General features: G+C 35.5%; 1 protein-coding gene across 1 annotated transcript; it reads left to right on the top strand.

The window, feature by feature from the left end:
- The first annotated feature begins 172 nt into the window (after positions 1 to 172).
- On the top strand, positions 173 to 12,008 carry LOC129797971 (arginine-glutamic acid dipeptide repeats protein-like). The gene is made up of 4 exons (XM_055840875.1): positions 173 to 288; positions 5,509 to 5,703; positions 5,774 to 6,162; positions 10,390 to 12,008. The coding sequence occupies exons 1-4, from the start codon at positions 286 to 288 to the stop codon at positions 11,093 to 11,095; spliced, it is 1,293 nt and encodes a 430-aa protein (XP_055696850.1). The 5' UTR covers positions 173 to 285; the 3' UTR covers positions 11,096 to 12,008.
- The last annotated feature ends 2,412 nt before the right edge of the window (positions 12,009 to 14,420 follow it).

A 14,420-nucleotide genomic window follows, 5' to 3' on the forward strand; every position in this document is an offset into this window, starting at 1 on the left:
ATTGTGTCTCGATTGAATAACTGTGGCACTTGGAGTGCGTTCACCATCATCGAGGTGACCACCTCCAGGGCTCTCCTCCACGCGACAGAACGCATGAGCCGGTACATTTTCGGAGCAACCAACAGTCCGACAGGCAATTGGGTATATAAATGCCCAGACCCCACTATCGAGTGTAGTTCGTTAAAGACATCAGTGGTGAAAAGAAGGCAAAATACCCTAGTGCTCTGAGTTATTGGATTATTATTATCGTTTTGTGATAAATACAAGCTGTCCTCCTTTACAGGAATGGTGAGTCTCTGGCCTGAGGATATTAATTTATCTCTGTGGTGCTTTGGACTGTAATTGCACTAATTTGAATTCAATTGAACGATCTGCTAACGTAGCTTTCGGTTGTAATTGCTGTGAATTTATTGCAATGTGCTCTTTGGAAAAATTCCTTATGATTAACTACATTGAGGAAATTCACGGATTCACACAGGAAGTTCCCAATTTGCCCTCGGAGATCTTATCAAAAGGAAGATCATAAGATCAACGGTTGAGTTTTAAATTTCTCTATTCAGCAAAATGCCCAAAAGTAGGCAAAGATGCAAAACCTAATATCAAACGATCTTTTATGATCGTATTTCAAACACCTGCGTATAAAACAGTAAAGCATTTACACCTCTAAACAATAATTTAATTCATGAGTTTGAAATCTGAGACAAATGTTGTCTCTTATCTTTGATTTTAAATCACTTATGTTAAGAAAAAAATTGTCCGGAGAAATGCGAGAAAGTGATCACGATCACTGCAATTAAGGTATCCAGTTCGGTATTAATTTTAATGTCCAAAAATTGCAAAAAGTCATTTAATAAAAAGCCCACCAACGAATTAATGCAAGCAAATATTTGCAAAAAAACTGAAAACATTTTCGATTTCATTGAGAAAAACCTGATCAGCACGATACTTTTGTGTTTAAAGCACATCGTAAATGAAAAGTGAAAGAAAGGTGAAATGCAACTAAATGTAAATCAATGACCCTCTTGATAGTGCAAAAAGCTGAGGTGAAAAAAAACGCGATATGAGAGCAATATGACCGGACATGCGAATGGAAGAAAGGCTATTTGGAGCGAAATTCAGCTGATGATGTTACGTGATGATTACACCTTCCCCAGCAGCCAATTAAGCAAGAGACGGTCAAATGTCCGAAAAATCAACATTTCACCTCTCATCGCAATTTGGCACTATGGCGTTCTTTCTCCTCGCCCAACAGCCACTTTACAAGAAAGGCACTAAATGAATGTAATGTAGGTCTGAAAAGAAAAATGCACTTGGATTCGCGAGCCTTCAACTCTAAAGCCGCAGAAATTGACCACTTTCACTATTGATTTGATGTTCAACATTGTCCAACACAGTCAGATTCCACTCCTCCGGGCCTCAATTGCCGTCTTTGGCTCTTGTGGGCAATTTATGGCTCAATATGTAAGAAATCAGAGCGTTAGCAGCGGTGAATCAGTGCTGAAGAAGAGATCCTCAACAGCTATAGAGCACCTTTAAACGGGAAAGTCAACTGATAGGAAATGTTGAGAAGACTTTGCAAAAACGAAAAAAATTCTAAAAACCCTATACAAAAGATTTCCTCATTCGATCGCCAAGTAATTAAATTTGTTTGGTCTTAAATGGCCAATTGAATTCACTTGTTCTGCTCAATTTGTTCCAACAATATTCACCACGAATTATTGCCTCTTTTGCGAAATTCCATCTCACCACTTTACTTATAATTTATAGTCGACAAGCTTCACTAAATACTTTTTATCTATTGGCAATAATTTACACTTGGATTTGTGCAAGAAATAAATCTTCTTCATTGGTTACATATTAGTAGGTGTGCCTCGAAGCTCAAGTAATATCTTACATTTTATTACTTTCCTTTTGTTTATGATCTATAAAGATTACGAGAAAAATGGGATATGATCAAAACAATGCAATGGTAAAAAAATGATCTCAGTTATACCTACACTGAGTGAGAGAAATCCGAAAAAGTTAAAATAACATTCCGGAAATGTTAATTTTACCCTATACAGTATTGATCAAAAACCGGTGTAAATATTACCCTTTTTAGATGTATTTAGGGTTAAAGTTACCCTTTTTCATGTTAATTTTACCCTTAAAAAGGTGTAAAATTAACATTAAAAAATGTTAATATATTTTTACACCTAAAAAGTGTTAAAGTTATGAGGAAAAAAAGTTAATCGAACTCTCTTTTTTTCTCAGTGTAGTATCATTCAGAAGTTAAAGTGTTTCCGTTTTTTATTGCAATTGCAAAAACTCTTAAATAAATCATCTATTACATTGATTTATCAAAGACATACTAAGCATAAAGATATACTAATATTCGTTATTTTACTACTTATATAATATTTCCCGCCGAATATTTTAATGCTTTTCATGCTTTGAGGATTTTGATGTAATGGGTGCTTCTGCAGCATGACAGGAATCAATTATTTATTTTATTTCATTATTTTTCTTTTTAAGAGAATAATTGTGCTATTCCAATGAAAAATGAGCATGTTTTATTAAGCACATGACTATCCTTAAGTGCTTCTGCATTACCAACTTTAGAACACGATGAGGAACGATGGAGAAATACAGTAGAGTCTCGCTATAGGCCATCGCTCTATAGTCCACAATTTATCGACCGTTGGTTTCAAAACACTGATTTTAAGTTAGGTTATGTTTTTTAGTATGCGACATGCATAATTATTTTAATATTTTTGGCAAACTTTATTAAGTAGTTGTGATAATTGTGATCCAAAATGAAGAGAACAAGGACAAGTACCACAATCGCAAAGAAAGTGGAAGCCGTCGAGCAATTTCAATACTAAAAGTCGTTGATAATTTTAAAAAATTACATGGACTATAATGCGACCCAAGTGTCAAATTTGAAACCAAATATGGACTATAGCGAGACTCTACTGTATTCAATACAGGAACCAACACAAAGAAAGTCGGTAGTACAGAAGCAATGGAGAACAGTAAAGTGCTAAAAGAAACATGCTCAATTTTCATTGGAATATCACCATTATTGTGCTATTATAGAGAAAACAGTCGGCACAGTAACCAAAACAATGGAAAAGTCGATAATGAAGAAGCATCCGATAACCCGAAGTGCTAAAAAAACATGTTTTTTTAACTGCTCGAACTCGAAGAGAGAAAGCAGTTTCTCTAATCCATTTTTTTTTCAAATTCTCACCATCCCGGCTGCTAAACGGTAAGGGATATTGACTTCCGGTCTTTGGTGACCCCCGACACAAGTCAACATTCTCTAGAGAACTAACTCATCAAAATTTTTTATAGGAGTAGCACCATAATGCTGACATTCTAATGGAAAAAATGAGTATGTTTCTGGAGCACGTTACTGTTCTCAAGTGCTTCTACATTATCTACTTCTCTTTGTATTGGTTCCTGTCTCGGCTAAAGAAATAAAAGTTGATTATCTAGAAGCACTTGAGAACAGTAAAGGGCTAAAAAAGACATGTTTATTTTTCATTTGTATATCAAGATAGTCATTTTCTACTGCTCGAACTCCACGGACAGAGCACTATACATAATACCTCGATTTTCTACCCCTCAAAATTTACACTTTCCACCCCCCGGAAACCAATTTTGTCAACAAATCTTCACGTTTCAGACGATTTCTGAGAAATGTCGTCACGCTGTTTGTCCGTCTGTCCGTCCGGCTGTTGCCAGCTCTAGAGGCCAAACGGTAAGGGATAGCGACTTGGGACCTCAGAGGGACCCCCCCCATAAGTCGATCCAAAGTTCGTTAATATGCTCCTCCAAAACCATGTTTTTTTGGGATTGCTCGAAAGCGCGTCGTGCGATTTTTCTTATTTTTGGATATGTTTCAGAGATTACCCAGGCGGACATTTCGTCCTTAGACGAAAATAGCGTTGAATCATTCCTAATAACGGTTCTTCAATATTAAAGGTTAAAAAGACACTAGAGAGCTCTATAGTGTCCCTCTCTATTAAGCAAATGGGATTATGTTTTGGCAAAGGAAAGATCTTGGAATGTCCTATAAAACTGAACCGGTTCCAATCGGTTCTGAACCGGTAATGAACCGGTTCATAGCCGATAACTAATTTTTATCCGAAAATCGATACTTTTAAAACAATTTTGGAGTATCTTTTGAATGATATATGAATCGGTTTAAATCGTAAATGGTAAATGGTAAATGATGAGAAAGTACTTCTGAGGTATATAGAATCTAAGTAACGAATTCGAACATTTCGCAAAGCCTGGGACGCTTTGCCACCCCTTTTTATTAATGCTGCTGCTCTCTATGTCGTTGGCAAAATATTATCATCTATGACAACAGAAAATAATCCTTCTAATATTTACATTACATTAATAAAATTATTAAGAATTTCAAGTAAGAATTGTATATGGGAGAGCGAGGTATTTTAAAATTTTGTAAATTATTTAATTTGGAAATAAAAAATATATTCCAGAAAGACTAAAAGATTGAAAAAAATTGTGCTGTGTAATATTATTTTCTATTTGAAGTGTTTTATTTTTTGTTTATTTATTTGTTTATTTATTTTTTTGTAATTCTTCGGTAGCCCGAAGAGTTGGCAAAGCGTTCTAACTTTTCGGAGTGCCCGAACTCACGAGATTGAAGACTATGTGAATAATATTGTATTTTTGCATAATTTTTGTGTCCATGGTGTCTGACTATCAATTTATAAATTTAAATTTATATAAAATCAACGAAAATTATCAGGAAAAATGAATTACCATAAAATAATCTTAAAATTTAGAATTATTTATAAATTGCATTTTTTTGAGAATTTCGACTTTAAACTTAAATTAAGTTCTGTAATTTCAATAATTCTATAAATATAATAATAATTCTAAATATAATATAATTATATTATTATATTCTAATATAATAATAATTCTATATATTCTATAATAAGTTCAATAATTTTGGAGTAATTAAATGTTTAATCCTCGAAAATTCGATTTCGAATTTTTTCGGTCCTAGATTTATATGTATAGAAGAAGAACTATTTAAAATTTATCCGAAAAAAAAAGAAGTCCTAAGAGTCATTTTTTAATTGAAGCAGAAAAATGATTTGGTGGGTGAAAAAGACAAAAAAGAAACATCTGAAAATAATGTTTTATTTATTATGGGTCACCGAAATCCGGAAGTTGATATCTCTTTCCGTTTCAGCTTTAAAGGGTAAAATGGGGCAAATTAGAATCATATGAATTTTGAAATTTTCACATTGTTTCAGATGGTCGAAGAGAAAAAGAAAACCACGAAGAAGTACAAGAGTTGACATTCGAGAATACATCGTTATTTTTTCTTTTTACCATCTAAAACTGTTAGGAAATCCCATAGTTCCAAATTAGACATGATTCCTAATTACCCCATATTAGCTTAAGAGTACATGTTTTCAGTTCAACTATCAAATTTAATTACTTTTTAACTGAAAGGAGCCGTTGGTAATATTTTTGCAGGCTTTCCGCATTGTCTTCGTGGTGCTCCTAGGAGTCTCACTGAGCCATGGAGCGACGGAGAAAATTCAGCTGGAAGACATTGAGAGGGACAATTTAATTAGCGAACAGAGACAAAAAGCTAATGAAGGGCTTGAAGCACAACAGACACAACACCTCAGACCACCGGGAATCCAGCCACCCAACTCCTTTCACTCGGTAAGTTTAAAGGAGAAAGGTGACTTCCCATCATTTGACGCATCTCTGCTTACCTTTCGCTGCTTGGCAGGTAATTGGCGGCGTCACTTATGCCAGTGGACAACCTCATGACCCACAGGCGACCATTGAATTTGTCACCCTGCCTCCTCAGTACCCAGCTCCCCAGCCTCAACTACCTCAAGTCCACGAGGAGGACAGAACTCATTCTGCACCCTCAAGACAGTCTCTTCTGCATCCCCATCAACAAACTGTTCAGGTTAATCCTCAGAACCGTCCACAAGTCTTCCCAGCTCCTCAGCCTCAATACGTCTACGTTCAGGCTGTTCCCCAGGCTCAGAAGGCTCCCAATCAGCCACAGTACCAGACTTCTAGCCAGGAAGCTGAAGCACCAGTACAGAACCACGCCCAGCAGACTCAACAGCTACAGTTCATCTCCCTGCCACAGAGAGAAGTTCAGGCGTAAGTTTAAATTCAAACATCATTATGAAACATTTAATGTTTTGTGGCATAATTTGCTCCACTTCTGCGGTCATTCAAAATAACCTTTGCTAATACCTGCTCATTAAATTTTATAGTGCAGCAATTATTTTTTTTTTCGAGAGTTGTAACTCTCATCTGGAAGCTCATTAATGAAAGCGAAAATTGTATTCAAGAGATTATTAACATTTCTTTCCAATTTGTTTTATATGCAGGTTTTTGATACTCAGGAAAATTTATAGATCTAAAAATAACCTTTAAGAAAGTAAATTGAGAGAAAGATCATTATAACATTTTCTACTTTTCTTTACTCTTGACATCACTTTTTTCTGACAGACGCTGTGAATAAAAAAATTCTTTACAATTATTGTTTTTTAGAATTCTCTAAATAAGTCGTTAAGAGCCATTAATTTTTAAAGTCTGCTTATATCATATCTCTATTAGTCACAGTCATTTTTATATGTAGGGCCTTAAATAGGTTGATCTTTGATCTTAAAAATTTCATAAAGGGAAGTAGGACTCACTGGTTGTTCTACAATATTTTTAAACTAAAATATGTAAGGTAAAGTACCCTCTAGTCGGTCAGTTTCTCAACTCGGCCAGTTGAATTATTTAACCAATTTTTTAACGTTTTATAGTCAATTTCTATGAAATTTTCACTGATTTACGTTATATATAATATAATACACCTTATAATGTTAAATCGGTAAGACCATTATTATAACAAATCTAAATAAATTGAATAAATAGTCGCACTGGCCGAGTTGAGAAACCGGCCGACTACAGGGTACTTTACCTTAAATTATCTAAAATGGTATTAACTAAAAGTGGGTTCCGGTAAAAAACTAACGGGAGTATCACCGACACTCCGAAGCCAATAGCAGCGATATTCTAGCTTATGGGTTACTATCAGGAATCCCAAAAACGAAGCAACCTGCATATACGTGTTTTTTTGGTTTTCCTCGAAATTTCAGATTAATGAAATTCAAAATAAGGTAAAGTGCCCCCGAGTCGACCGGTTTCTCGACTCGACCGGTGGTTAATATTTGAATGTTAGATGGTGAATTTCTATAAAATTGTCACTGATACGTATTTATTTGTGGAATTATTGACCTAATAATCATCGCCAAATATTAGTGCAAATATAAATAAATTGAATAAATAACTCTACCGGTCGAATTGAGAAACCGGTCGACTTCCTCAATTCACTCAACCGGTCGACTTGAGGGCACTTTACCTTATTTAATTAATTTAAAAAAAAAAAGAGTTTATGAATATTACTATTTCCTCAAACGGGAGGTATTAAAATTAACGTGAATTATTATTTTTTTATCGAAGACGGATAAGCAGCTTCATACAGCTTGACTTTATTCAAGACTCTTCCACCAAATGAATACTCAATGTAAGGGAAATGTTTGAAGCCACGGATGATGGAAGTTTCGTTCTATTCGATTTTTTCCTATCTTTCACAATGAATCTGCCACTTATGGCAATATATTTCACGTCTAGTCTTGAAAAACCGGTACCGGCCAAAATCCCGAAACCGAAAATCTCAAAGAAATAATGAAAATGCGAATGAATCGAAATCCCGAATTGGTCGAAATCCTGAATAGTCCGCAATCCCGAAAAACCAAAATCCCGAACATCAAAATCTCGAATAATCAAAATCCAAAACAAAATCCTGAAAGGAATGAAATTATACGGAGGAAGATAATTATGATAATGTGAAAAAGTCTCTTTGAGTTCAGCAAGCGTGGGTTACCAGGGTTGCACCCACGCAAAGTGGGTGCAACCCTGGTAGTAGCTATGAAATTAGCTTTTAAGATTTGTTTCAGGATTTTGATTTTTCGCTTTTTGATCCATTCAGGTTTTTGATTATTCGGGATTTTCGTCCTTCGAGATTTTAGCTTCTTGGAATTTTGGCGTTCGGTTTTCGGATTTTTGTTTTCGGTATTTTGACTTCCGGGATTTTAACAGGGCCCCTGAAAAACGCATTTGGAAACAAAGGACTGATGATGAGTTTAGATACGACAAGGCTTTAACGAGGCCTCGGATGAAGTTGATAGAAGACGGATAGAAGCCTTATTGAAACTTATAGCGTTTCTCGTGGGCTTTTAATGTAAAAATAATAAAACACATTTTTTTTAAAGTGTTTCTTTTATGAAATTGTTCTACCCTCCGCTAATGCTAATATTATTGTAGGGGTAGAATAAGGGGCAGGTAGGACACAAATAGGCTAATTCTGAACCAAAACTGATCCTCAATTTTTAAATATCCTCATTGATTTAGATAGCCAAATAAGAAAAGAGGACCATGAATAAGTACAAGACCATACACTCTTAGAGTAGTCTTCATTATCTTAGAGTTAGACTTACTTCTTGGAAGTAATTGTTCGTCTGATGAACGGGCTCATTCGAGATTACAGCTCTACTTATTTGCCTTTCGCTCATCAACCAAAGACCACCGGACCTGTCTTTGATATAAAGGGCTAATGAACAACCCTGATGTCATAATAATTCACCAGTCCACCAGAATAGGCGGATAAGGGCCTTGGCAGACCTGAGGATTAGCATAGAGACGGCTTAGCGTAATTATTTTAGAAATAATGGTCAAACTACATTTCCATCATTTTCCACTAAGTCGTCTCTCGGCTTAAGTCGTAAGTGTGCCTAGGGCATAACTCTCGCATCAACCAATCTGGTCCTCAAACAACTCTTTTTCGTCATTTTCAGTTTGGATCTGCACATATTACCACTAAAAGATCACATCAATATATAGCTCTTCATTTATGTATACGTATACCATCAATAATTTTATAAGACCAAAATTTAGTATCTATCATCTCATCGAAACCAAAAACTCGGCTGAATCCTTCCTCTGAGTTTCCAATGGCGACCCATCCCGGCCTCCTAGTTTAACCTGGACTGGTTCACAGGTCAGGGAACATAAACCCGTCCTAGAGGCCGGTAACCCCAAGACAAGTCTTCCATGCTCCCCTACCTCTTACAGCTCCCGAAGGTTTCAAGCCCATTACCTAGCATGGCAGAAGTCTTACTACAACGCCTGTCTAGGCTTCCTAAATTGGCAGTGGTCTCACTACAACACCGGTCTAGGATAAGACATGAAGATCTTTCGGTTAAACGGTCACCATCCAGAGCCATCTTTCGGTTTTTACCCTATGGTGTGAAATTTTAATTTTTTACGCCCTTACACTATTATATTCAATATAGTTTTCTTTAAATTTTGGATCATTCAAAAATTTGGGAACTCATATCATTCAATTTGATAGGATTTCAAATTTATCCCATCAATTCTCAATTGAGAATTTTGGATTTTCTAAAAAGAACAAAAGAGAAGAACCCATCCCTTTCGATCTTCTACCAAAAGATCAAATTATTTACAGACCAAACAATATGAGACATTATCTTATGGTTTTACAATTTATTCTCCTTGAGTCTAAGTAAGAAAAAACAACACAAAAATACCTGTTCCGAAAATAAAAAGAAAGATCAAATTAAGATCTAAGAAAAAACTTAAGAGAAACTGAAGCAATATAGTGCACAATCTCTTAAACCAGTTCCTCAATAATTTATGCTCATCTTGCCGCACTGAAAGGTGATCCCCGCCCTGCAATTTCCTCTGAGAAATGTGCTAAAATTTATAAGGTGTCATAAATATCAATTAACTGGATTCATCCCAGCAGAAACCTTATATAAAAAGCCCTGCAAAAAAAGGTGTGAAAAAGTCTGCAGAGGAAACCATTTAGTTTATTGATTTACAGTGTTCATTGGTATAAAACTTACATCAAGTCAGTGACTCTAAATTCCCGGCTGCAATTAATTTTCTCTCGTGTTTCTACCTGTGGATTTTTTTTTCTAATTGAAGAAGAGTCTATTTTTTTACATAATATACCTGGTTAACATGGGGCATGTCACAGTTGGAGAGTGTTTGGAGGCAAACGAAAAAAGCTTTGGGGGGAAAAAAGTCTCCATGCGTATTAATGAAATCAATAATTAATTGGAAAAACTTTTACTCTCGCCAACCATTTGAATATTGACGATAAATCTTCTCTAATTATATTAATTTTCACTCACTTAAGATTCTATTTATGCGAACGGGTTTGAACATATAGCTGATAAATTAATTAGATAGGAGTGACGGATTTCTTATTAATCTCTAACATTTTTATTGTTATTTAATTTTTTTTAGGAGAGGACATCCTTCGGGTCAAGGTGGAGCCTATGTGAATATGCCCTACAACTACGGAGGAATGTATGCTGCTCCTTCAGCTCCCAGTTTTACGTACCATCCTGTTCAAACCCAACCAGCCTATGCCCTTCCAACTGTTCAGACTCACTTTCACCATAATCTGATTACTGGACCTACGCCAACTCCTGGGATTCAGTATGCAGCTACTCACTCTACGCCATCTCCAGCTGTTGCTTCTGCTCTGACCTACGTTAAGAATTCCTACGTAGCTCCTACTCAAGTTCCATTTGCCTCTTATCAGCACTCCTTCCCTCAAGCCGTTGAGTACTCTCCTCCAGCTGCTGCTACATCCACGTCAACCAAACTCTTGCCAGTATCTCATTCCCACTCGGACTACTCCAGCAACTTCCATCCAACTCTGGACTTCCACGGTCAGAGCAGCAACTACCACAGTCTTCTGGACTCTTACATCCCTAGCTCTTTCATCTACGCTCGCACCAAGGCAGCCTTTGGACAGAACTATCCCCTGAGAGGTGCCTTCTCCAACGTTGCTCCATCCTTCCACTACCGTCCAGTCCATTTCGATGCCCATCACGGAGGAACTTCCCTCTACAACACAATTGCCTATTCAGCAGAATCACATGCTCCCACTGTCCACATTCCTCCAAGTTTCACAGCCAAGAGGGCAGCAATACCTGGAGCTTAAGCCCCCTTAGTCATAAGTTCTTCCTGGTGGGGAAATGTATGGGACAATGTCTTTTTTAGTCTTAAGAATTTGCCGTAGGATTTTAGCAATTGTTGTAAAGGCCTCAACACTGTGTTAAAATGTTGTACATAGAATTTGTCTTCTTCATTCTTCTCCGGTTGTTTTATTTCCTGAATTTCCCCAATGAAATCTCAGAAGATTAATTTAAAATAAAGCACCTTGAAGACCCTTCTTCGATAGGCCTTGATCCTGACTTCGCGATTCAATTTCTTGTTTTTCATTCAAAAGATTTCAATTACCGGAAGTCAATGGGAAAAGTCAAAGAGTGTTGATATGATTTATAGCAACATTGCCAGGTAATTGTATTGTCTTTTATGACTCTTGAAATGCTTCTTGTTCACACGAGTGATTTCTAAATCGTGACATAAAATTGGTGTTGCTTACGATAACAATGACTCAAAACACAAGTAGCTGCACAAGCCATGTAATTGCCTTCAAAATCGCAAAAAAAAGTGAACTTTTTGGAGAAATTTTGACAATAAATAGCTTGTGGTTTATGCCGCGGTACGGAGAGGTATATTTTAACAAATGCATATTTACCAATTTGCTTTTGCCAAATTATAGAATTAATTTCAAAATTTTGCAAACTCGTATTTGTTTTGAAAAGCTGAGAGACATTTAAAAATGTTTAAAAGTCTCATCAGAGTTTCTATTAAAATAATGGGAAGAATTTAATTTAGAGTCCAAAGCATTCAAGAACTTCAAAGTACTTAACTGTCAAACTTAATTTCTTAACTTGAACAGTTTTTAATAATTATTTATTATGAAACCCTATGAATTTCAAAGCATTTAAAGTCTATAAAACATTTGTCGCTTTTATTGAATTCACAATAAAATGTCTTTCATGTTAAAATCATTATCTTTTACTCTTCCTTTCAATGGACAACATTTTAGTTTCATAATCTAATGTAATCACTTACAGCTATAAAATATTTAATAAACATTTTAAGAAAATTGTGTGACTTGGTATCCTGCGAAATCTTAAGCTTGTCCTAACACTATCGATTGCAATAAGTTTTCGGTAAATTGATTATAAAACTCATTTGATATGATTATCACAGAACAAAACATTCTTTAAGAACTTCTTTAAGTAAAGCCTTTATTTACGCAATAAGGATATTAATAAATTTAGAAGGGATGGCAAAGGGTATTGACTTATGGCTTCCACACACTAGAGAAATTTATGTCCATATTGAGGAAAATTCCCTACGTTTGTGTAGGAAAAACTCTTTAATATGGAGATAAATGTCTCTAGTGTGTAGAAGCCATTAGATGCTAAACTTCAAAAGTACTTTCTCTTAATTTACCGATTTGAACCGATACATAAATCATTCAAAAGATCCCCAAAAAAATTCTTTTAAGGGTAATAAAATTGCTTTTTAGACAAATTTGCTTATCGGTCCATTACGGTTTCACAACCGATTTGAACCGATTTATAAATCGCTCAAAACATTTTCCAAAATACCTTACAAATAATATTATTGAATTTCGATTGAAAATTAATTATCTGTTCAGGGTTACCTTCCAACGAGCTCAAACATTATACAGATCGGTTGAGATATGCGCTCCCTAGAGCCTTGTAAACATTTGACCTTGAAAAACCGTTATTTAAAAAAGCTTCAACGGTATTTTCGGTTAAGGACGAAATGTTCGCCAGGGTCTCAAAAACTTTTCCGAACGGTACAGGTAAGAATACACAGGATTACTAGAGCTTTCCATTACAAGTTTTGGCCAAACGAACGTTTTCCTTAATAGACTCACCAGGCGTATTGAATCTAATGAATTGCTCACTTTTCATCTTTTATGGTTATTTTTTCGTATTTGATCAAGTTTACTGTAAAACCATTTTGGAATGCAGACTAATTTTTGCAACAGACCTGGTTGTTTTGTCCAGTACCTCTTGCACTCTTATGTTCTCGTATTAGATCTATTTCCAATCTTTTGTTATCAGTCGATCCGAAACATCTCCCTTATGATAACTTATGAGGATAAAAGCGGTCACATTCCTACGGTTTACCTTATTTATCTTAAGGCGTCTACACATTGGGAGCAATTTTCGTCAAAAATGCGTTTTTGACAGAAATTTGACGTTTCCCCCTACAACGCTGCAGGGAATTTCCTTCAAAAAAGCAATTTTTGACAAAAATTGCTCCCAATGTGTAGAGGCCATTAGTCGTAAAAAATGTGTTACTCATGTAAAGATCCTGGAAACGTATCGAACCTTTTCCGAATGCCGAAGTATGTTCAAATTATTGTTTTTCAATATTGTCTTAATCTTTTTGATTGCAATCCAAAATGTTTTATTTCTTTTTGGATCCTGACAACATCACCATCAATGTTAGAGGTTGCTTTAAATGGAGTTGATTTTTTCCAAAAACAAGTCCATATTCCGAAATTATTCAATCCATTTTTAAATCATCCTGAGAGCAAGGCTACGATCTAAATGGATCAAAGTGAAAATCCTGAAAACCAAAATCTCGAATGGGCCAAAATTTCGAATTTGCCAAAATCCAATAAGCCAAAATTGCGAATTCTTAAATGTGTCATAGTTACTCCCACGATTGCACCCGCGCTTGCTGGAGGCAAAGGGAAATTTTCTGTGTCTTAAGCTGTCTATACATTAGGAGAAAATTTAATCAATATTTGCAATAAATATTTAATATTGATGAAAATTGCCTACACATTAGCAAAACATATGGACATGAATTTGGATTATTGAAGAAAATTTGTCTAATGTGGAGGCAATTTCTTCAATATTCGTTTCAATATGGATGACTTTTCTTCCATATTGTCTTTCAATATTGTTTACCCCTACACATTGAGACAAATATCATCAATATTATTCTTCCATAATATTATTGAAGTGGAATATGGAAGAAATGGTCGATATCAAGTTCATTAGATATTTTCTTCAATTATTAATTTTCGTTTTCATGCAAATTCGAATATTTTGTGTTGCAGAATATTCGAAAAATGTTATTTGTCGATTTTGGTGCAAGTTCAAAAAGAAAAAAAGTGTGTTTCAGGGAATGTGACTTCCTAGTGGAATTTACCCCAGTTTTGGTGAAAGTTTTTGTTCAGATGTCATTGGGGGTAAATTGAGCATCTGGACATGGATTGAGGCTTCTGAGACAAAGCAGATCTCAATCCCAGCATCCAGCTGGAGAACAGATCAAGGTAAAGAATTGAATTGGGATGGAAGTGAGACATTCTATTGCATAGCAGGTCCCGTTTTTTTTTAGTTGGAACACAACCCGTGGATCTC

The sequence above is a fragment of the Phlebotomus papatasi genome, chromosome 1, assembly GCF_024763615.1.
Source record: "Phlebotomus papatasi isolate M1 chromosome 1, Ppap_2.1, whole genome shotgun sequence".
Classification (NCBI taxonomy): Eukaryota; Metazoa; Arthropoda; class Insecta; order Diptera; family Psychodidae; genus Phlebotomus; species Phlebotomus papatasi.

What these genes read in the sequence shown, in the direction of transcription:
- LOC129797971 (XM_055840875.1), top strand. An exon ending in CACCCAACTCCTTTCACTCG is followed by an intron (nt 5,704 to 5,773) that starts GTAAGTTTAAAG and finishes GCTGCTTGGCAG; the next exon opens with GTAATTGGCGGCGTCACTTA. An exon ending in CCACAGAGAGAAGTTCAGGC is followed by an intron (nt 6,163 to 10,389) that starts GTAAGTTTAAAT and finishes AATTTTTTTTAG; the next exon opens with GAGAGGACATCCTTCGGGTC.